At 40.6% G+C, this 23,932-nt stretch overlaps 2 protein-coding genes across 3 annotated transcripts; one reads left to right on the top strand and one right to left on the bottom strand.

The window, feature by feature from the left end:
• Positions 1-1,422: 1,422 nt before the first annotated feature.
• Positions 1,423-4,186, bottom strand: LOC146471126 (uncharacterized). The gene has a single exon (XM_085121238.1). The coding sequence runs from the start codon at positions 3,627-3,629 to the stop codon at positions 2,358-2,360; it is 1,272 nt and encodes a 423-aa protein (XP_084977364.1). The 5' UTR covers positions 3,630-4,186; the 3' UTR covers positions 1,423-2,357.
• A 14,072-nt stretch (positions 4,187-18,258) lies between these two features.
• Positions 18,259-22,910, top strand: LOC146471125 (motile sperm domain-containing protein 1-like). Of its 2 annotated transcripts, none has more exons than XM_085121135.1 (7): positions 18,259-18,405; positions 18,625-18,822; positions 18,945-19,020; positions 19,923-20,067; positions 20,709-20,793; positions 21,833-21,991; positions 22,487-22,910. In XM_085121135.1, the coding sequence occupies exons 2-7, from the start codon at positions 18,672-18,674 to the stop codon at positions 22,516-22,518; spliced, it is 648 nt and encodes a 215-aa protein (XP_084977261.1). In that variant the 5' UTR covers positions 18,259-18,405; positions 18,625-18,671; the 3' UTR covers positions 22,519-22,910. The 2 variants fall into 2 exon arrangements, with proteins under 2 accessions (XP_084977261.1, XP_084977260.1); XM_085121134.1 differs by having other exon boundaries at positions 18,298-18,511.
• The last annotated feature ends 1,022 nt before the right edge of the window (positions 22,911-23,932 follow it).

Below are 23,932 nucleotides of genomic sequence, written 5' to 3'. Positions count from 1 at the left end.
TAAACTAGGTTCATGGGACAAACATCCTGCATACTGCTAGGATTTGAATGTCGAACGTCTGGTATAAGAGAGAAATGCGATGAAATATTTCCAGCCTGGTGAATGAATGAGAATGATGATTATTTAAGAAAGTGACGCAGGCATACTTGGAAAAAAGAAATCCAAGTGCTCCTATAAGGAGTCGAACCTAAGACCTAGTTTGGATGCTGTACCACTAAGCTACAGGAAACTCATGGGTGCTAAGGTCATTAAACTAGGTTCATGGGACAAACATCCTGCATACTGCTAGGATTTGAATGTCGAACGCCTGCTATATGAGAGAAATGTGATGGTATATTTCCAGCCTGGTGAATGAATGAGAATAATGATTATTCAAGAAAGTGACGCAGGCATACTCGGAAAAAGAAATCCGAGTGCTCCTTTTAGGAGTCGAACCTAAGACCTTCCAATTACTAGTTCGGATGCTCTACCACTGAGCTACAGGAGACTCTTGGGTGCTGAGGTTATTAAACTAGGTTCATGGGACAAAAATCCTGCATACTGCTAGGATTTGAATGTCGAACGTCTGGTATATGAGAGCAATGTGATGAAATATTTCCAGCCTGGTGAATGAATGAGAATGATGATTATTTAAGAAAGTGACGCAGGCATACTCGGAAAAAAGAAATCGGAGTGCTCCTATAAGGAGTCGAAACTAAGACCTAGTTTGGATGCTGTACCACTAAGCTACAGGAAACTCATGGGTGCTAAGGTCATTAAACTAGGTTCATGGGACAAAAATCCTGCATACTGGTAGGATTTGAATGTCGAACGCCTGCTATATGAGAGAAATGTGATGGTATATTTCCAGCCTGGTGAATGAATGAGAATGATGATTATTCAAGAAAGTGACGCAGGCATACTCGGTAAAAAGAAATCCGAGTGCTCCTATCAGGAGTCGAACTTAAGACCTTCCGATTACTAGCTCGGATGCTCTACCACTGAGCTACAGGAGACTTGTGGGTCCTAAGGTCATTAAACTAGGTTCATGGGACAAACATCCTGCATACTGCTAGGATTTGAATGTCGAACGTGTGGTATATCAGAGAAATGTGATGGTATATTTCCAGCCTGGTTAATAAATAAGAATGATGATTATTCAAGAAAGTGACGCAGGCATACTTAGAAAAAAGAAATCCGAGTGCTCCTATCAGGAGTCGAACCTAAGACCCTTCGATTACTAGTTCGGATTCTCTACCACTGAGCTACAGGAGACTCGTGGGTGGTAAGGTCATTAAACTAGGTTCATGGGACAAACATCCTGCATAGTGCTAGGATTTGAATGTCGAACGCCCTCTATATGAGAGAAATGTGATGGTATATTTCCAGCCTGGTTAATGAATGAGAATGATGATTATTCAAGAAAGAGGCGCAGGCTATGGAAAGCCATAATGGACAAAAGTGGTCGAGATTATTTTTGCAATCCAGTTTTGTCACAAATAAGTCCAGATGCCTTTGCAGCTGGCCAGATGCAAGTCCATCCTTCCAGAATTGACGATGAGCAGTCGAGAACGCGCGTTCATGTGGCGAAAAATAATGACTGAGCGAGAAATTTCCATCGGTCGAGAATTAAAATTTTTGGTGGTCGAGAATTTTTAAGCGGTCGAGAATTTTCATCAGTCGAGAATTTTTCAGCGGTCGAGAATTTTTCATCAGTCGAGAAATTTTTCAGCGGTCGAGAAAATATTCTGGTCAGCAGGTATTTTCGCGCCAAAATGTTGTCACATGGTACAAACAAAGACGTAACAAAATGGCGGTTGTTTTGACTTTGCTATTTACTGCGATCGTGTCATTGTTGAAATATAAGCTTGTTGAAGCACAAGATGAAGATTTAGAGAATTTCTTTTTATCTTTGCAAGACTGTTTAACACAAATAGAGACTGCAGGTACTGATAACCCGAGGTATATAGAGTATCTACATGACCGTTTGGAGGGGCGCGCACGTGCAAATTGTTTTTGCAATTTCTTTGGTTCTGGCCAGTTTACAGTGCTTTGAAACGTTGATAGAAATGCTTCAAAATCTCCTGGAATGTCTTTGGGGATTCCTTCAGGATTTAAGGAACAAGATCATAAACTGCAATGCGGATTCATGCACTTTGTTCCGGCGAGAGCCCTCCCAAGCCCAAAGTTCTGGTGGATGGCCTAGGTTCATGATCACAAGGGAACATATCAAAGTTTCAACCACACACATCAACTTGATTCAAAATTTCTGATGAGCATTCCTGACAATCATTATTTATGGTTGTCTCCCTATAATCTTTTACACCTCACCCCAAGGCAATGTTACCTAGCAAACTATATATCTCTAAGTTAAAGATTTATTGGTGTGGACAATGCTCCCTCAGATAATTGCGTATGGTAAGGTAATGCCATATCTTGTGATTACCATCATCAACAAGAGGATCTGGGACAAGTTGATGGATTTCATTTGCTTGGTCATCTGTCAGCTGAATGGTGCTTTCTGGTACAACAACATTGTTATCTGTTTGGAGCTCACCAACTGGACCATCAGGATCAATGCCCAGTAAGGAAATGTCGCCAACATCTATATCATTAACACCACTATGAACAATTTCAGAATGCCAGAGTGCCAGAGGTGAAGTACTACTCATTGTTCGTAAACCGTGGTAGCTCCATTGCCGGACAAATTCATCCAAAGAAGCCCGAATTGCTGGCAGATAAACATAGTGAAGAACAAATATATGCTGTTCATTGTTTGAATCAAGAACTCCATCCTCTTCCATAAAAACAAAGAGATCTCCATAAAAGGCAGACAGCACCCTATTCACTTCTGCCCATAAGCGTTCTATTCTTTGATTATGCACACTACGCCCAGCAATAAAACTTCCTCTGTTGAGACCTCTGTTGTGAATCATAAAGCGAGCTACATCCACATTTTCCACACCCCTATCACCTCTAACTCGAAAGAGGAGACCATATTCCTGTGTACCATTAATAAAGCATTGCAAGACAGTATTTGCAAGGTTATTGGTAAAACATTTCAAATACACAATGACCCTACTAAATCCATCAATGCAACCATGGAAAACAAACCTCCAATGAATGAGCTTATGGTTTGAGTCCAGGTGCCATAAATGGTTAGGTTTGTTTATGTTATAAAGACGACGTTGAATGGATGATCTTCTCCTTATGGCACGTCCAACGGGATCAACAGTCTGTAATATCTGTCGAATCTTCCATCTTTGAACAAAAATACCACGTCCTCGCAAGGCTCCCCGTATGTAGGACTCACCTGAAAAGGGAGTCAACCGTAGAATATCTCTTATATTACATTCCAGCTCTTTGTTTGTGATGTCACCCGTGTTTCGAAGAACTTCGATATGTTCCCTTGTGATCACGAACCTAGGCCGTCCACCAGAACTTTGGGCTTGTGAGGGCTCTCCCCGAAACGAAGTGCTTGAATCCAGATTGCAGTTTATGATCTTGTTCCTTAAATCCTGAAGGAATCCCCAAAGACATTCCAGGAGATTTTGAAGCATTTCTATCAACGTTTCAAAGCACTGTAAACTGGCCAGAACCAAAGAAATTGCAAAAACAATTTGCACGTGCGCGCCCCTCCAAACGGTCATGTAGATACTCTATATACCTCGGGTTATCAGTACCTGCAGTCTCTATTTGTGTTAAACAGTCTTGCAAAGATAAAAAGAAATTCTCTAAATCTTCATCTTGTGCTTCAACAAGCTTATATTTCAACAATGACACGATCGCAGTAAATAGCAAAGTCAAAACAACCGCCATTTTGTTACGTCTTTGTTTGTACCACGTGACAACATTTTGGCGCGAAAATACCTCCTGACCAGAATATTTTCTCGACCGCTGAAAAATTCTCGACTGAAGAAAAATTCTCGACCGCTGAAAAATTCTCGACTGATGAAAAATTCTCGACCGCTGAAAAATTCTCGACTGATGAAAATTCTCGACCGCTGAAAAATTCTCGACCAGCAAAAATTTTAATTCTCGACCGATGGAAATTTCTCGCTCGGTCATTATTTTTCGCCACATGAAAACGCGTTCTCGACTGCTCATCGTCAATTCTGGAAGGGTGGACTTGCATCTGGCTAGCTCGAAAGGCATCTGGACTTATTTGTGACAAAACTGGATTGCAAAAATAATCTCGACCACTTTTGTCCACTATGGCTTTCCATAGCAGGCATACTCGGAAAAAAGAAATCCGAGTGCTCCTATCAGGAGTCGAACCTAAGACCTTCCGATTACTAGTCGGGATGCTCTACCACTGAGCTACAGGAGACTGCTGGGTGCTAACGTCATTAAACTAGGTTCATGGGACAGACATCCTTCATACTGCTAGGATTTGAATGTCAAACGTCTGGTATATGAGAGAATGTGATGGTATATTTCCGGCCTGGTGAATGAATGAGAATAATGATTATTCAAGAAAGGGACGCAGGCATACTCGGAAAAAAGAAATCCGAGTGCTCCTATCAGGAGTCGCACCTAAGACCTTCCGATTACTAGTTTGGATGCTCTACCACTGAGCTACAGGAGACTCGTGGGTGCTAAGGTCATTAAACTAGGTTCACGGGACAAAAATCCTGCATACTGCTACGATTTGAATGTCGAACGTGTGGTATATGAGAGAAATGTGATGGTATATTTCCAGCCTGGTTAGAGAATGATGATTATTCAAGAAAGTGACGCAGGCATACTCGGAAAAAGAAATCCGAGTGCTCCTATCAAGAGTCGAACCTAAGACCTTCCGATTACTAGTTTGGATGATCTACCACTGAGCTACAGGAGACTTTTTGGTGCTAAGGTCATTAAACTAGGTTCATGAGACAAACATCCTGCATACTGCTAGGATTTGAATGTCCAACGTGTGGTATATGAGAGAAATGTGATGGTATATTTCCAGCCTGGTGAATGAATGAGAATGATGATTATTTTAGAAAGTGACGCAGGCATACTCGGAAAAAAGAAATCCGAGTGCTCCTATCAAGAGTCGAACCTAAGACCTTCCGATTACTAGTTTGGATGATCTACCACTGAGCTACAGGAGACTTTTTGGTGCTAAGGTCATTAAACTAGGTTCATGAGACAAACATCCTGCATACTGCTAGGATTTGAATGTCGAACTTGTGGTATATGAGAGAAATGTGAAGGTATATTACCAGCCTGGTTAATGAATGAGAATGATGATTTTTCAAGATAGTGACGCAGGCATACTCGGAAATAGAAATCCGAGTGCTCCTATCAGGAGTCGAACCTAAGACCGCCCGCTTACTAGTTCGGATGCTCTACCACGGAGCTACAAGAGACTCTTGGGTGCTGAGGTTATTAAACTAGGTTCATGGGACAAACATCCTGCATACTGCTAGGATTTGAATGTCGAACGTCTGGTATATGAGAGAAATGTGATGAAATATTTCCAGCCTGGTGAATGAATGAGAATGATGATTATTTAAGAAAGTGACGCAGGCATACTCGGAAAAAAGAAATCCAAGTGCTCCTATAAGGAGTCGAGCCTAAGACCTAGTTTGGATGCTGTACCACTAAGCTACAGGAGACTCTTGGGTGCTAAGGTCATTAAACTAGGTTCATAGGACAAATATCCTGCACACTGCTAGGATTTGAATGTCGAACGTCTCATATATGAGAGAAATGTGATGGTATATTTCCAGCCTGGTGAATGAATGAGAATGATGATTATTCAAGAAAGTGACGCAGGCATACTCGGAAAAAAGAAATCCGAGTGCTCCTATCAGGAGTCGAAGCTAAGACCTTCCGATTACTTGTTTGGATGCTCTACCACTGAGCTACAGGAGACGCGTGGGTGCTAAGGTCATTAAACTAGGTTCATGAGACTAACATCCTGCATACTGCTAGGATTTTAATGTCGAACGTGTGGTATATGAGAGAAATGTGATGGTATATTTCCAGCCTGGTGAATGAATGAGAATGATGATTATTCAAGAAAGTGACGCAGGCATACTCGGTAAAAAGAACTCCGAGTGCTCCTATCAGGAGTCGAACCTAAGACCTTTCGATTACTAGTTCGGATTCTCTACCACTGAGCTACAGGAGACTCGTGGGTGCTAAGGTCATTAAACTAGGTTCATGGGACAAACATCCTGCATACTGCTAGGATTTGAATGTCGAACGCCCTCTATATGAGAGAAATGTGATGGTATATTTCCAGCCTGGTGAATGAATGAGAATGATGATTATTCAAGAAAGTGACCCAGGTATACTCGGAAAAAAGAAATCCGAGTGCTCCTATCAGGAGTTGCACCTAAGACCTTCCGATTACTAGTTTGGCTGCTCTAGCACTGAGCTAAAGGACACTCTTGGGTGCTAAGGTCATTAAACTAGGTTCATGGGACAAACATCCTGCATACTGCTAGGATTTGAATGTCAAACGTTTCGTATATGAGAGAAATGTGATGGTATATTCCAGCCTGGTGAATGAATGAGAATGATGATTATTCAAGAAAGTGACGCAGGCATACTCGGAAAAAAGAAATCCGAGTGCTCCTATCAGGAGTCTAAACTGAAGACCTTCCGATTACTAGTTCGGATGCTCTACCACTGAGCTACAGGAGACTCCTGGGTGCTAACGTCATTAAACTAGGTTGATGGGACAAAAATCTTGCATACTGCTAGGATTTGAATGTCCAACGTGTGGTATATGAGAGAAATGTGATGGTATATTTCCAGCCTGGTGAATGAATGAGAATGATGATTATTTAAGAAAGTGACGCAGGCATACTCGGAAAAAAGAAATCTGAGTGCTCCTATCAGGAGTCGAACCTAAGACCTTCCGATTACAAGTTCGGATGCTCTACCCTTGAGCTACAGGAGACTCCTGGCTGCTAACGTCATTAAACTAGGTTCATGGGACAAACATCCTGCATAGTGCTAAAATTTGAATGTCGAACGTGTGGTATATGAGAGAAATGTGAAGGTATATTTCCAGCCTGGTGAATGAATGAGAATGATGATTATTTAAGAAAGTGACGCAGGCATACTCGGAAAAAAGAAATCCGAGTGCTCCTATCAGGAGTCGAACCTAAGACCTTCCGATTACTAGCTCGGATGCTCTACCACTGAGCTACAGGAGAGTTGTGGGTCCTAAGGTCATTAAACTAGGTTCATGGGACAAACATCCTGCATACTGCTAGGATTTGAATGTCGAACGTGTGGTATATCAGAGAAATGTGATGGTATATTTCCAGCCTGGTTAATAAATAAGAATGATGATTATTCAAGAAAGTGACGCAGGCATACTTAGAAAAAAGAAATCCGAGTGCTCCTATCAGGAGTCGAACCTAAGACCTTTCGATTACTAGTTCGGATTCTCTACCACTGAGCTACAGGAGACTCGTGGGTGCTAAGGTCATTAAACTAGGTTCATGGGACAAACATCCTGCATACTGCTAGGATTTGAATGTCGAACGCCCTCTATATGAGAGAAATGTGATGGTATATTTCCAGCCTGGTGAATGAATGAGAATGATGATTATTCAAGAAAGTGACCCAGGTATACTCGGAAAAAAGAAATCCGAGTGCTCCTATCAGGAGTCGCACCTAAGACCTTCCGATTACTAGTTTGGCTGCTCTAGCACTGAGCTACAAGACACTCTTGGGTGCTAAGGTCATTAAACTAGGTTCATGGGACAAACATCCTGCATACTGCTAGGATTTGAATGTCGAACGTTTGGTATATGAGAGAAATGTGATGGTATATTCCAGCCTGGTGAATGAATGAGAATGATAATTATTCAAGAAAGTGACGCAGGCATACTCGGAAAAAAGAAATCCGAGTGCTCCTATCAGGAGTCGAAGCTAAGACCTTCCGATTACTAGTTCAGATGCTCTAACACTGAGCTACAGGAGACTCCTGGGTGCTAACGTCATTAAAGTAGGTTCATGGGACAAACATCCTGCATAGTGCTAAAATTTAAATGTCGAACGTGTGGTATATGAGAGAAATGTGATGGTATATTTCCAGCCTGGTGAATGAATGAGAATGATGATTATTTAAGAAAGTGACGCAGGCATACTCGGAAAAAAGAAATCCGAGTGCTCCTATCAGGAGTCGAACCTAAGACCTTCCGATTACTAGCTCGGATGCTCTACCACTGAGCTACAGGAGACTCGTGGGTCCTAAGGTCATTAAACTAGGTTCATGGGACAAACATCCTGCATACTGCTAGGATTTGAATGTCGAACGTGTGGTATATCACAGAAATGTGATGGTATATTTCCAGCCTGGTTAATAAATAAGAATGATGATTATTCAAGAAAGTGACGCAGGCATCCTTAGAAAAAAGAAATCCGAGTGCTCCTATCAGGAGTCGAAGCTAAGACCTTTCGATTACTAGTTCAGATTCTCTACCACTGAGCTACAGGAGACTCGTGGGTGCTAAGGTCATTAAACTAGGTTCATGGGACAAACATCCTGCATACTGCTAGGATTTGAATGTCGAACGCCCTCTATATGACAGAAATGTGATGGTATATTTCCAGCCTGGTGAATGAATGAGAATGATGATTATTCAAGAAAGTGACCCAGGTATACTCGGAAAAAAGAAATCCGAGTGCTCCTATCAGGAGTCGCACCTAAGACCTTCCGATTACTAGTTTGGCTGCTCTAGCACTGAGCTACAAGACACTCTTGGGTGCTAAGGTCATTAAACTAGGTTCATGGGACAAACATCCTGCATACTGCTAGGATTTGAATGTCGAACGTTTGGTATATGAGAGAAATGTGATGGTATATTCCAGCCTGGTGAATGAATGAGAATGATGATTATTCAAGAACGTGACGCAGGCATACTCGGAAAAAAGAAATCCGAGTGCTCCTATCAGGAGTCGAAGCTAAGACCTTCCGATTACTAGTTCGGATGCTCTAACACTGAGCTACAGGAGACTCCTGGGTGCTAACGTCATTAAACTAGGTTCATGGGACAAAAATCCTGCATACTGCTAGGATTTGAATGTCCAACGTGTGGTATATGAGAGAAATGTGATGGTATATTTCCAGCCTGGTGAATGAATGAGAATGATGATTATTCAAGAAAGTGACGTAGGCATACTCAAAAAAAAGAAATCCGAGTGCTCCTATCTGGAATTGAAGATAAGACCTTCCGATTACTAGTTTGGATGCTCTACCACTGAGCTACAGGAGACTCGTTGTTGCTAAGGTCATTAAACTAGGTTCACGGGACAAAAATCCTGCATACTGCTAGGATTTGAATGTCGAACGTCTGGTATATGAGAGAAATGTGATGGTATATTTCCAGCCTGGTGAATGAATGAGAATCATGATTATTCAAGAAAGTGACGCAGGCATACTCGGAAAAAGAAATCCGAGTGCTCCTTTTAGGAGTCGAACCTAAGACCTTCCAATTACTAGTTCGGATGCTCTACCACTGAGCTATAGGAGACTCTTGGGCGCTGAGGTTATTAAACTAGGTTCATGGGACAAACATCCTGCATACTGCTAGGATTTGAATGTCGAACGTCTGGTATATGAGAGAAATGTGATGAAATATTTCCAGCCTGGTGAATGAATGAGAATGATGATTATTGAAGAAAGTGACGCAGGCATACTTGGAAAAAAGAAATCCAAGTGCTCCTATAAGGAGTCGAACCTAAGACCTAGTTTGGATGCTGTACCACTAAGCTAAAGGAAACTCATGGGTGCTAAGGTCATTAAACTAGGTTCATGGGACAAAAATCCTGCATACTGGTAGGATTTGAATGTCGAACGTTTGGTATATGAGAGAAATGTGATGGTATATTTCCAGCCTGGTGAATGAATGAGAATGATGATTATTCAAGAAAGTGACGCAGGCATACTCGGTAAAAAGAACTCCGAGTGCTCCTATCAGGAGTCGAACCTAAGACCTTCCGATTACTAGCTCGGATGCTCTACCACTGAGCTACAGGAGACTTGTGGGTCCTAAGGTCATTAAACTAGGTTCATGGGACAAACATCCTGCATACTGCTAGGATTTGAATGTCGAACGTGTGGTATATCAGAGAAATGTGATGGTATATTTCCAGCCTGGTGAATAAATAAGAATGATGATTATTCAAGAAAGTGACGCAGGCATACTTAGAAAAAAGAAATCCGAGTGCTCCTATCAGGAGTCGAACCTAAGACCTTTCGATTACTAGTTCGGATTCTCTACCACTGAGCTACAGGAGACTCGTGGGTGCTGAGGTCATTAAACTAGGTTCATGGGACAAACATCCTGCATACTGCTAGGATTTGAATGTCGAACGCCCTCTATATGAGAGAAATGTGATGGTATATTTCCAGCCTGGTGAATGAATGAGAATGATGATTATTCAAGAAAGTGACCCAGGTATACTCGGAAAACAGAAATCCGAGTGCTCCTATCAGGAGTCGCACCTAAGACCTTCCGATTACTAGTTTGGCTGCTCTAGCACTGAGCTACAGGACACTCTTGGGTGCTAAGGTCATTAAACTAGGTTCATGGGACAAACATCCTGCATACTGCTAGGATTTGAATGTCGAACGTTTGGTATATGAGAGAAATGTGATGGTATATTCCAGCCTGGTGAATGAATGAGAATGATGATTATTCAAGAAAGTGACGCAGGCATACTCGGAAAAAAGAAATCCGAGTGCTCCTATCAGGAGTCGAAGCTAAGACCTTCCGATTACTAGTTCTGATGCTCTAACACTGAGCTACAGGAGACTCCTGGGTGCTAAGGTCATTAAACTAGGTTCATGGGACAAAAATCCTGCCTACTGCTAGGATTTTAATGTCCAACGTGTGGTATATGAGAGAAATGTGATGGTATATTTCCAGCCTGGTGAATGAATGAGAATGATGATTATTTAAGAAAGTGACGCAGGCATACTCGGGAAAAAGAAATCTGAGTGCTCCTATCAGGAGTGGAACCTAAGATCTTCCGATTACTAGCTCGGATGCTCTACCACTGAGCTACAGGAGACTTGTGGGTCCTAAGGTCATTTAACTAGGTTCATGGGACAAACATCCTGCATACTGCTAGGATTTGAATGTCGAACGCCTGCTATATGAGAGAAATGTGATGGTATATTTCCAGCCTGGTGAATGAATGAGAATGATGATTATTCAAGAAAGTGACGCAGGCATACTCGGAAAAAAGAAATCCGAGTGCTCCTATCAGGAGTCGCACCTAAGACCTTCCGATTACTAGTTTGGATGCTCTACCACTTAGCTACAGGAGACTCGTGGGTGCTAAAGTCATTAAACTAGGTTCATGGGACAAAAATCCTGCATACTGCTACGATTTGAATGTCGAACGTGTGGTATATGAGAGAAATCTGATGGTATATTTCCAGCCTGGTTAGAGAATGATGATTATTCACGAAAGTGACGCAGGCATACTCGGAAAAAGAAATCCGAGTGCTTCTATCAGGAGTCCAACCTAAGACCTTCCGATTACTAGTTTGGATGCTCTACCACTGAGCTACAGGAGACTTTTTGGTGCTAAGGTCATTAAACTAGGTTCATGGGACAAACATCCTGCATACTGCTAGGATTTGAATGTCGAACTTGTGGTATATGAGAGAAATGTGAAGGTATATTTCCAGCCTTGTTAATGAATGAGAATGATGATTATTCAAGAAAGTGACGCAGGCATACTCGGAAATAGAAATCCGAGTGCTCGTATCAGGAGTCGAACCTAAGACCGTCCGATTACTAGTTCGGATGCTCTACCACGGAGCTACAGGAGACTCTTGGGTGCTGAGGTTATTAAACTAGGTTCATGGGACAAACATCCTGCATACTGCTATGATTTGAATGTCGAACGTGTGGTATATGAGAGAAATGTGATGAAATATTTCCAGCCTGGTGAATGAATGCGAATGATGATTATTTAAGAAAGTGACGCAGGCATACTCGGAAAAAAGAAATCCGAGTGCTCCTATAAGGAGTCGAACCTAAGACCTAGTTTAGATGCTGTACCACTAAGCTACAGGAGACTCTTGGGTGCTAAGGTCATTAAACTAGGTTCATAATACAAATATCCTGCACACTGCTAGGATTTGAATGTCGAACGTCTCATATATGAGAGAAATGTGATGGTATATTTCCAACCTGGTGAATGAATGAGAATAATGATTATTCAAGAAAGTGACGCAGGCATACTAGGAAAAAAGAAATCCGAGTGCTCCTATCAGGAGTCGCACCTAAGACCTTCCGATTACTTGTTTGGATGCTCTACCACTGAGCTACAGGAGACTCGTGGGTGCTAAGGTCATTAAACTAGGTTCATGAGACTAACATCCTGCATACTGCTAGGATTTTAATGTCGAACGTGTGGTATATGAGAGAAATGTGATGGTATATTTCCAGCCTGGTGAATGAATGAGAATCATGATTATTCAAGAAAGTGACGCAGGCATACTCGGTAAAAAGAAATCCGAGTGCTCCTATCAGGAGTCGAACCTAAGACCTTCCGATTACTAGCTCGGATGCTCTACCACTGAGCTACAGGAGACTTGTGGGTCCTAAGGTCATTAAACTAGGTTCATGGGACAAACATCCTGCATACTGCTAGGATTTGAATGTCGAACGTGTGGTATATCAGAGAAATGTGATGGTATATTTCCAGCCTGGTTAATAAATAAGAATGATGATTATTAAAGAAAGTGACGCAGGCATACTTAGAAAAAAGAAATCCGAGTGCTCCTATCAGGAGTCGAACCTAAGACCTTTCGATTACTAGTTCGGATTCTCTACCACTGAGCTACAGGAGACTCGTGGGTGCTAAGGTCATTAAACTAGGTTCATGGGACAAACATCCTGCATACTGCTAGAATTTGAATGTCGAACGCCCTCTATATGAGAGAAATGTGATGGTATATTTCCAGCCTGGTGAATGAATGAGAACGATGATTATTCAAGAAAGTGACCCAGGTATACTCGGAAAAAAGAAATCCGAGTGCTCCTATCAGGAGTCGCACCTAAGACCTTCCGATTACTAGTTTGGCTGCTCTAGCACTGAGCTACAGGACACTCTTGGGTGCTAAGGTCATTAAACTAGGTTCATGGGACAAACATCCTGCATACTGCTAGGATTTGAATGTCGAACGTTTGGTATATGAGAGAAATGTGATGGTATATTCCAGCCTGGTGAATGAATGAGAATGATGATTATTCAAGAAAGTGACGCAGGCATACTCGGAAAAAAGGAATCCGAGTGCTCCTATCAGGAGTCGAAGCTAAGACCTTCCGATTACTAGTTCGGATGCTCTAACACTGAGCTACAGGAGACTCCTGGGTGCTAAGGTCATTAAACTAGGTTCATGGGACAAAAATCCTGCATACTGCTAGGATTTGAATGTCCAACGTGTGGTATATGAGAGAAATGTAATGGTATATTTCCAGCCTTGTGAATGAATGAGAATGATGATTATTTAAGAAAGTGACGCAGGCATACTCGGAAAAAAGAAATCTGAGTGCTCCTATCAGGAGTCGAACCTAAGACCTTCCGATTACTAGTTCGGATGCTCTACCACTGAGCTACAGGAGACTTGTGGGTGCTAAGGTCATTAAACTAGGTTCATGAGACTAACATCCTGCATACTGCTAGGATTTTAATGTCGAACGTGTGGTATATGAGAGAAATGTGAAGGTATATTTCCAGCCTGGTGAATGAATAAGAATGATGATTATTCAAGAAAGTGACGTAGGCATACTCGAAAAAAAGAAATCCGAGTGCTCCTATCTGGAATTGAAGATAAGACCTTCCGATTACTAGTTTGGATGCTCTACCACTGAGCTACAGGAGACTCGTGGTTGCTAAGGTCATTAAACTAGGTTCATGGGACAAACATCCTGCATACTGCTAGGATTTGAATGTCGAACGTCTGGTATATGAGGGAAATGTGATGGTATATTTCCAGCCTGGTGAATGAATGAGAATAATGATTATTAAAGAAAGTGACGCAGGCATACTCGGAAAAAGAAATCCGAGTGCTCCTTTTAGGAGTCGAACCTAAGACCTTCCAATTACTAGTTCGGATGCTCTACCACTGAGCTATAGGAGACTCTTGGGCGCTGAGGTTATTAAACTAGGTTCATGGGACAAACATCCTGCATACTGCTAGGATTTGAATGTCCAACGTCTGGTATAAGAGAGAAATGTAATGAAATATTTCCAGCCTGGTGAATGAATGAGAATGATGATTATTTAAGAAAGTGACGCAGGCATACTTGGAAAAAAGAAATCCAAGTGCTCCTATAAGGAGTCGAACCTAAGACCTAGTTTGGATGCTGTACCACTAAGCTACAGGAAACTCATGGCTGCTAAGGTCATTAAAGTAGGTTCATGGGACAAAAATCCTGCATACTGGTAGGATTTGAATGTCGAACGCCTGCTATATGAGAGAAATGTGATGGTATATTTCCAGCCTGGTGAATGAATGAGAATGATGATTATTCAAGAAAGTGACGCAGGCATACTCGGTAAAAAGAAATCCGAGTGCTCCTATCAGGAGTCGAACCTAAGACCTTCCGATTACTAGCTCGGATGCTCTACCACTGAGCTACAGGAGACTTGTGGGTCCTAAGGTCATTAAACTAGGTTCATGGGACAAACATCCTGCATACTGCTAGGATTTGAATGTCGAACGTGTGGTATTTCAGAGAAATGTGATGGTATATTTCCAGCCTGGTTAATAAATAAGAATGATGATTATTCAAGAAAGTGACGCAGGCATACTTAGAAAAAAGAAATCCGAGTGCTCCTATCAGGAGTCGAACCTAAAACCTTTCGATTACTAGTTCGGATTCTCTACCACTGAGCTACAGGAGACTCGTGGGTGCTAAGGTCATTAAACTAGGTTCATGGGACAAACATCCTGCATACTGCTAGGATTTGAATGTCGAACGCCCTCTATATGAGAGAAATGTGATGGTATATTTCCAGCCTGGTGAATGAATGAGAATGATGATTATTCAAGAAAGTGACCCAGGTATACTCGGAAAACAGAAATCCGAGTGCTCCTATCAGGAGTCGCACCTAAGACCTTCCGATTACTAGTTTGGCTGCTCTAGCACTGAGCTAAAGGACACTCTTGGGTGCTAAGGTCATTAAACTAGGTTCATGGGACAAACATCCTGCATACTGCTAGGATTTGAATGTCGAACGTTTGGTATATGAGAGAAATGTGATGGTATATTCCAGCCTGGTGAATGAATGAGAATGATGATTATTCAAGAAAGTGACGCAGGCATACTCGGAAAAAAGAAATCCGAGTTTTCCTATCAGGAGTCGAAGCTAAGACCTTCCGATTACTAGTTCTGATGCTCTAACACTGAGCTACAGGAGACTCGTGGGTGCTAACGTCATTAAACTAGGTTCATGGGACAAAAATCCTGCATACTGCTAGGATTTGATTGTCCAACGTGTGGTATATGAGAGAAATGTGATGGTATATTTCCAGCCTGGTGAATGAATGAGAATGAGGATTATTTAAGAAATCTGAGTGCTCCTATCAGGAGTCGAACCTAAGATCTTCCGATTACTAGTTCGGATGCTCTACCACTGAGCTACAGGAGACTTGTGGGTCCTAAGGTCAATAAACTAGGTTCATGGGACAAACATCCTGCATACTGCTAGGATTTGAATGTCGAACGTGTGGTATATCAGAGAAATGTGATGGTATATTTCCAGCCTGGTGAATAAATAAGAATGATGATTATTCAAGAAAGTGACGCAGGCATACTTAGAAAAAAGAAATCCGAGTGCTCCTATCAGGAGTCGAACCTAAGACCTTTCGATTACTAGTTCGGATTCTCTACCACTGAGCTACAGGAGACTCGTGGGTGCTAAGGTCATTAAACTAGGTTCATGGGACAAACATCCTGCATACTGCTAGGATTTGAATGTCGAACGCCCTCTATATGAGAGAAATGTGATGGTATATTTCCAGCCTGGTGAATGAATGAGAATGATGATTATTCAAGAAAGTGACCCAGGTATACTCGGAAAAAAGAAATCCGAGTGCTCCTATCAGGAGTCGCACCTAAGACCTTCCGATTACTAGTTTGGCTGCTCTAGGACTGAGCTACAGGAGACTCTTGGGTGCTAAGGTCATTAAACTAGGTTCATGGGACAAACATCCTGCATACTGCTAGGATTTGAATGTCGAACGTTTGGTATATGAGAGAAATGTGATGGTATATTCCAGCCTGGTGAATGAATGAGAATGATGATTATTCAAGAAAGTGACGCAGGCATACTCGGAAAAAAGAAATCCGAGTGCTCCTATCAGGAGTCGAACCTAAGATTTTCCGATTACTAGTTGGGATGCTCCACCACTGAGCTACAGGAGACTCGTGGGTGCTAAGGTCATTAAACTAGGTTCATGGGACAAACATCCTGCATACTGCTAGGATATGAATGTCGAACGTGTGGTATATGAGAGAAATGTGATGGTATATTTCCAGCCTGGTGAATGAATGAGAATAATGATTATTCAAGAAAGTGACGCAGGCATACTCGGAAAAAAGGAATCCGAGTGCTCCTTTTAGGAGTCGAACCTAAGACCTTCCGATTACTAGTTTGGATGCTCTACCACTGAGCTACAGGAGACTCGTGGGTGCTTGCGAGTCTCCTGTAGCGTGTGATGGAAATATACCATCACATTTCTCTCATATCCCACATGTTCGACATTCAAATCCTAGCAGTATGCAGGATGTTTGTCCCATGAACCTAGTTTAATGGCCTTAGCACCCACGAGTCTCCTTTAGCTCAGTGGTAGAGCATCCGAACTAGTAATCGGAAGGTCTTAGGTTCGACTCCTGATAGGAGCACTCGGATTTCTTTTTTTCGAGTATGCCTGCGTCACTTTCTTGAATAATCATCATTGTCAAATCAAGAAATGTTTCTTGATTTTGCTGATTTGGCTTTGCAAGAACACTTAGACGACAATTTAACGGCCTCTATTTTTCGGGCATGGTATAATGGCTTATATATCATGGCCGCTAAGCCAATCAAATCGCTCGAATTGCATTATATCGTGATCCATTTTTGAATAATTTCTGATATGCCATACTTGGTCATTTCCTCTTCACGCCGTCGAGAGGTTATGACCTCCACTGCAGTTCTCCAGCGGACTCCAGACTCCCAAGATATGCCGGAGTTTGCAGTTGATGAAGGCCTGGAGTTTGATTATGATCCTCTTTCTCTAAGAGAGAGATCTGTATAGTCCAAGGTCTGTACAGGAGGGTGGACTTGACCTTTGAATTGAAAATCCCCAGCTTTGCTCATAAAAACTCCAGACTGAACTAAATTAGCCTGAGTATCAGGCTTTTCGGAGAGGAGGGTAGAGGAGGAGGGAAAGGGAGAGAAAAGCCTTAGAAGGTCTGATACTCATGAGTAGAACTCATTGAAAAAGGCAGCTTGTACCTTTCTACTTTTGGCCTAAGCATCCTCTTCCGTAGTCACTAATGGTGAGAAGGCTGCCGAGGTAAGTGAACGATGCACCTTTTCCTAGACCTCCCCTCCACAGGTGATTTCTCCGGTGTTTGCTGGACTCGAAGGAGATGAGTCCAAGGCCGAGGAAATCGGATGCTGGTTTCGTCGGCCTTGGACTCATTCCCTTTAAGTCCAACCTGCTCTTGGAACGCGTCAAAGTTCTGTTGCATGTCAAAGTCCTGGACTTCAAGGTTCTACGACAGGAGGAACTGGTAGGCCTTGGCGGATTGTGCTCCTCAAAGTGGCATCTACTGGCAGTGCTCGAAATTTTGCCAAAATTATGCTTAATTCCCAAATTATGCTCCTGATTTCCGAAATTATGCTGACAAAATGACGTAGATTCTGTACATATAGCCGCGTAAATGGCGCAATAAAAACGACACCAAATTATGTTTTTCAAATAAACTGTTGCTGTAAATTTATTTGTGTTTTATGGCAGTTACCCTGCGAGCAGAAGCCCTTTGATCTTCCTTATCTAGGAAGATCGAAGGGCCTCTGCTCGCAGGGTAGCCCAGAACACCCTAAATCCGAAATTTATACCCCTAAGCGAGATCCCGCCCCTTTCATATGAGAGTGTACCCCCCCCCCCCCCCCCCCTTCCGGGGGCGCGAGTGCACCGTCTCCATAAACCCAAAGTAGAGCACTGTTCCTCACATGCCAATTTTACATGTAATATCCCGGGCTAGAAACATTCGGCTTGTTGATGTTGCTGCAGGACTTTCTGTGTTCCTGTACACAACCGACCAATTGAAACCTCCCATCATGCTTAGGTCACCTGTAGTAAACAAAAGGAAAAATACTGCGAACGGCTGAAGATCTCAAAATTTGGCAATCATTCATTGTTATTTTAGCTAGTTCCTTAACTGGAGTCAGGTAGATATTTCATTTAATTTGCGTATTGTGGTAAAGCTAATGTCCCAGAAGTTCCGGAAACTGGATACTGTCATCGGTAGTGAATGTGTACAGCAAAACGTTTAAGGTTAATATAACGTTTCACATTTTAATTTTCTAAAGATTCCCACAAAGTAAACACATTTAATGACAACACAGAGGTTACTGATAAAGTAAGATGCATTTTTTCCTCCGTAATAGACAACTGAGGGCAAATCAAACCAAAGGATATAAAAGGAACAGTTTGTATGAGGTCATTACAACCTTCCCATTTCACTGATGGAAGTCTACCGGTTTTTGTCTTTCCACAATCGCTGACTTTTTATGCCGATGAACAGTCCAGTCACAAGCAAGTTCTCACGGTTTACAACCCTTACGAGTTCACGTTAAGGTTTAAAGGTATGTAGATACAAGAGCCTATGGAATTGACAGCTAGCTTGCAATGGAAAGAAAGCTTAGTGCTCTCAGTAATTTGTCAGTGTAATTACTTGGCTGCTTTTAAATGTTTGTTTATATATCAGTGTTGTGCACAGCTCCAAGCAGATATATTGTGGTAGATTCTGATGGTGTGATCAAGCCCAGATGCTGTATTGACATGTATGTATTGCACAAATCATCTCCTACACTATACGTTGTTTAGATTAAGTAAACACTGATGTACGTAAGATAATTAAATATTTAGTTGTGGTGATTGGATGTTGCTAATATTTGTATTTTGGTAACTTTAATTTAAAACAAAATTATTGAAAAAAATCTGCATCTGCAAACATTTCATGTCATGTGGTAAATACCTGTTACCTTGTAGTGGTCTTTTAAGTCCTTAAAATTTGTCAAGTTTTATTACAACCAGTGTCAACACTGTGTAGTACACTTATCTGCAGACTTACAAAATTCTTCAAAAGTCAAACCATACCATAAGGGTACTTTATTAAAAACTGACTCATTGGATAACGCGGTTCCAGAGTTTTGATTAGTTTAGTGGCCATGGTATATGAGCCAAAAATATGGTAAGAGTACCGGCGTCAGGGGAAAAGGAAAATATCACTTAATCCACAGAATTTAGCAAGTTTTTCGTGGTTGTTCTTAATAAACAAATTATTATTCCACTCGTGTCAATGTTGGATATGGGATGATTACAGCCAACTCGGCGCCTTGTTGGCTATCTATCATCTCGTATCCTTTTATCATTAAGTATTATTTGAGTAACAGTCATTCTCGTTGTTGATTGTGAATTAATCACTTGCTTTTGAGGTAACTTTAGAAAATAATTGCCCTTAAACAGTATTGCAATGTTTAAATTTACCTTGGATAATCACTTGTACGTACAGAGCTGAAGTTATTTTGAAATTGTTGCCTCCAATTTTAGCAGCATGAGCCAGGACAGCTAATAATACCCAGGCTTGCCTGTGTGATGTCCTGTTTTCTGTAAGGAGTTTACAGATGAATGAGAAGAAAGCCTAATTTCATGACTTCTGTTGTTTTTGTTTGAATACTTGTAGTGTCATCCGTCACATTGACATTCAACCTGATATCACACAGCAAGACAAGTTTAGACTTCATATATTTGAACATGGTCTGCAGAAGGTAATTGGTAAAAAAGAAATCATGGCTGTGCTTCAGCCCAGCAGGACTGAACAGCAACAGGTAACAACTCATCATTTGTAATGGATTCTTAAAAGCAAGGATTCAACAGTTTCAACCTGGTCGCAAAAAAGAAAATATGTCAAGTGCTTTTTGCAGTCTTAGACACCGAATAGAATCAAATTAGCAATCACAGCTTTGCCCCCACATTTATTTAGTTAGCTGCTGTATTTCTAGCCCATCTTGTTGTTAATCATTTTATTTATATTAATGTATTGATTTTTTTCCTTGTAAGCATATAATTATACCTTATTTATCGACTATCTCCCTTTTGAATGTCACTGCAGATACTGCTTTGACCTTATTATCGTTATTTCTCTTGTATTTCAGTAATTTTTTATACAATAATAATAATAATAATAATAATAATGATCGTTTACTCAACCTTTTTGCAGTATAAACTGTTGACTCTAATTTGCACAACCTGTCTCGATTGGCCTTTTCTGTATGCGGGTTGCGCATGTATTTATTTTTTTGTTATTAAGGTTTTAGAAATAAATAAAGTTGGAGTTGAAGTTGACAGTGTGTCAACAATGAAGAGGACAATCTCATCTGAAGCACTGGATAATTTTAATATCAAGCCCACAATACTGCTGATATCATTAACTATTAATTCAACATGTTTTAAAATCTCTGACCTGCAGATAGCCAATGAAAGGCATTCCACAAGAAGAGGAACACAACAGACACGAAGGAACGGTGCTTCTGTAGAACAATTTACTGACCCAGGTATTCACTGCAGTCTAAACTGATTAGTTTGATAAACAGTGGTTATGGTGCCAGAACATCCTCCCGCTATTGATCGCATTCCTGTTGCACAAATCTTAAGCAATTTACAATCCTTTACCAAGGTCCCAATATAAACTACTTCCTCATTCATTAAAAAAAGGTTGGGCTTTTTATTTGTCAAATCATGAATTGACCAAGCCGCACTTACGCAGCACCATATTTTCTGTTTATTAATAACATCCGAGGCGACCTCTCTTATAAGCCTGGTGGTTTCTTGAGGTCTCCTCGCCATTACCTTGACTTGTAATTTGAATGTTTTCTTCTTTTACTGAGGCAAATAAATGATGATGCAGAAATGTAGATCTTAGCAAGGACTATTGAAATCCGTAATGAAAATTGGGGGTAACCATGCATTCTTCAGAGATAACTAAGCAGCAATAATTTATTATTCTAAAAAGCAGTAAAACACAAAGCAATGTATGGTGTTTTTCTCCAAACTGAAGCTTCCGTATCTCTGAAAAATGCATGGTTACGCCAAATTTTATTTTTGGATACCAAGAACACTTGCTAAGTTCTGCTTTGTCCGCATAGTTTTAAACCACACAAAAGTATCCCTGCATTAGTAGGCACCACCCACAGGAAACCCGAGTATCTTGAGATGCGCAGAACTTATCCACAGTAACAACAGTAGGCACTGTCCTTGAGCCATCATATTCATCAGCCTTTAAATTCTTTTCATTTGCTGCAACATCACCTGCATAAAGAAAAGATGGTAAAGTTGTACCTTGATTAGGCCTCAGAGCTTGAAACACGTAAAGACAACCTTCATCATTTGAATACCACACTTTAAATTTATGCAAAGGAGATGCATTCGATGGATGTATTTACTGTAACGTCACACATGTATCTGACCAGTCAAAAATCTCTCTGGAGCTGTGATTTAGTCATCTGAATTTATGCAGAACCCATTCTTGAGTTCTCCAGTTACAAATTGAAAATGGGGGTTTACTAAAAATGTTTTGTTTGTATTGATTTACAGGATTTGTTGGTCAGTCAGGTCCCAGTTTGTGGGTGATCATAATGGCTGCTGTCTGTATCATTGCTCTAATGTTACCAATGGAAGGAGACAAACAATTTGATCTACCACACTATCTGCATTTATCTCTTAACCAAAAGTTATTAGCTGCTTTTATTCTAGGTAATCATTTTTAATTAGCCTAATCTGGTTACGTGTACATCATGAGCATAGATACTGGTAATAATCAAAGATTAGGGAGTGCGTTCGATGATCTGGATCCCAGGCTCTCTCTCCTTTGTGATTTGATCCGCCCCTGCAAAAAAAATCTGCAGGGGATGCCAGATATGCGTCCCAAGATCTATCCATTCATTCAATCAATGTTGTCCCATACAATCTCGACTCCAATCCGTATAATGAGTGCGTTCTTCTTACATTAAACGCAATAAGATTAGTGCAGTTAGCTTGTGTTTTAAAGAAAAGTAATGAGCTAATTTCTTTGACATTTTGCTTAAACCTAAAATAATATGCAACTACATTTGTTACATCACAACCAATCTCTGTGCAAAGCAAGAGCCTATCTTGAACAATTTTGATTTCAAGGCAAAAGAGTCACTTACAATTCTCTTGCATAAAATGTTCCAAGTGTTGAACATATTATATGGTTGTCTCTTTAAGGTCTTATAACAATGGCAGTGCTAAAGACATAGCTGGGGCAGGAAACAGTATGGAGGAAAAAACACTAGACTGGGCTACAAGCCAGAATAAAGATGGATTCACTGCTTTGTTAGAAAGAATTAAATGACTATCAGTAGTTTAAGTATCAGTATTTTGTATTGTTATTTAATAATGGTTAAAAAAAATGTTACATATTTTTGAGAACATGTAAAAAAAAAAAAAGAATTATGTAAATAAAATAAATTTAGAAAGCAAAAGAATATGTAAAGACTGCCAGGCACTGACATAACTTGTATTCTAGATTAACTTAACTATTTATTATTAAAATAAAAGTTGAATCCCAAATGACTGAAAGTAATGGACAAAACAATAAATTTTTGATAATTAGAAAGTGGTAGAGGGTAAATAAATGTGATTTAAGAAATATAGGGAGTGCTTTGAATTATTGACTGATCTAAGTTAAAAAAAAACAGGGATTTATTTAGTAAAGCCTTCTAGAGTTGGCATTTAAAGCCAAATTAATCTAGTTTCATATCAGCCCTTTAAAATGTAGACGGGTGGATGATTTTGGGGCCAGCATTGCATTACTTACAACAACATGGAATGTTCCAGTAGGCAATAGTGTCCCAGTCCTAGCTGCCAAATAATAATATTGACATGGCTCCCTGTTCAGGAACTGTTGCCTTTGCCAATGTTGTTTTTATTAAATTTTAAATTCTTGAATGAACTGTCATAGGCCACATGCCAAAAATGAGGGCAATCCTAACAAACCAGGAAACAAAATTAATTTAAAGTTGAACATTACAATTTATTAGGTTTTCTCCCTGTTTTCTTTGGATTGCCCTCAATTTTGGCTGGATTCACCTTAAAAGGTTAAATCAGAAGAGTCCCTCAGGCACATATCCTATCCCTCCAATAAAAGAAAACTCAATATAAGATACAATGTTGCTTGCAGTGAACAAAAGGAAGATTTTTTCCATCATTTTTATGTAGAAATGATGGTGTTTATTTAATTATTCCACTTTTAATAAATAGCAGTACATGAGATGTTATTATTCAACACATCGTAACACTGCCAAATATGGTCATGGTACACTGAATACTCATTGTCAGTAGTTATTTGTGTCAGGGAGAAAAATGGCAAAATAGAGATCATCTCCAGTTTTTCTGCAATAGAACTGTGCTTTGTTATCAATACATTGAATAATAAAACAATTATCCTGTTCAATCTTGTGGAATATCCCTTGATTTTAGCCAACTTGGGTAATGGCCTTGTCATGTGTTAAAGTATCAGGCGATATCCCGTGCGATTTCACATGATAATTATCATTAACTATTTATGATATAATTTTTATGTTTCAAGTGTAAGGCAACATTATCAACCCAATATGAAATATAGCAGTTCTATACCATACCCATTGTAATATCAAGACCAACACAAATCAG

This window comes from Pavona decussata, unplaced genomic scaffold (assembly GCF_977016875.1).
Source record: "Pavona decussata unplaced genomic scaffold, jaPavDecu1.1 SCAFFOLD_106, whole genome shotgun sequence".
Taxonomy (NCBI): domain Eukaryota; kingdom Metazoa; phylum Cnidaria; class Anthozoa; order Scleractinia; family Agariciidae; genus Pavona; species Pavona decussata.
Note: the sequence above shows the minus strand (reverse complement) of the source record. Positions and strands in the feature narration are given on the sequence as shown.

Bases quoted from the DNA above. Each gene is read 5' to 3' on its own strand.
- LOC146471126 (XM_085121238.1), bottom strand. From the start codon at position 3,629: ATGACCGTTTGGAGGGGCGCGCACGTGCAAATTGTTTTTGCAATTTCT.
- LOC146471125 (XM_085121135.1), top strand. From the start codon at position 18,672: ATGAGGTCATTACAACCTTCCCATTTCACTGATGGAAGTCTACCGGTT. The intron at 18,823-18,944 runs GTATGTAGATAC...TTTATATATCAG, and splicing joins GTTCACGTTAAGGTTTAAAG to TGTTGTGCACAGCTCCAAGC. The intron at 20,794-21,832 runs GTATTCACTGCA...ATTGATTTACAG, and splicing joins AGAACAATTTACTGACCCAG to GATTTGTTGGTCAGTCAGGT.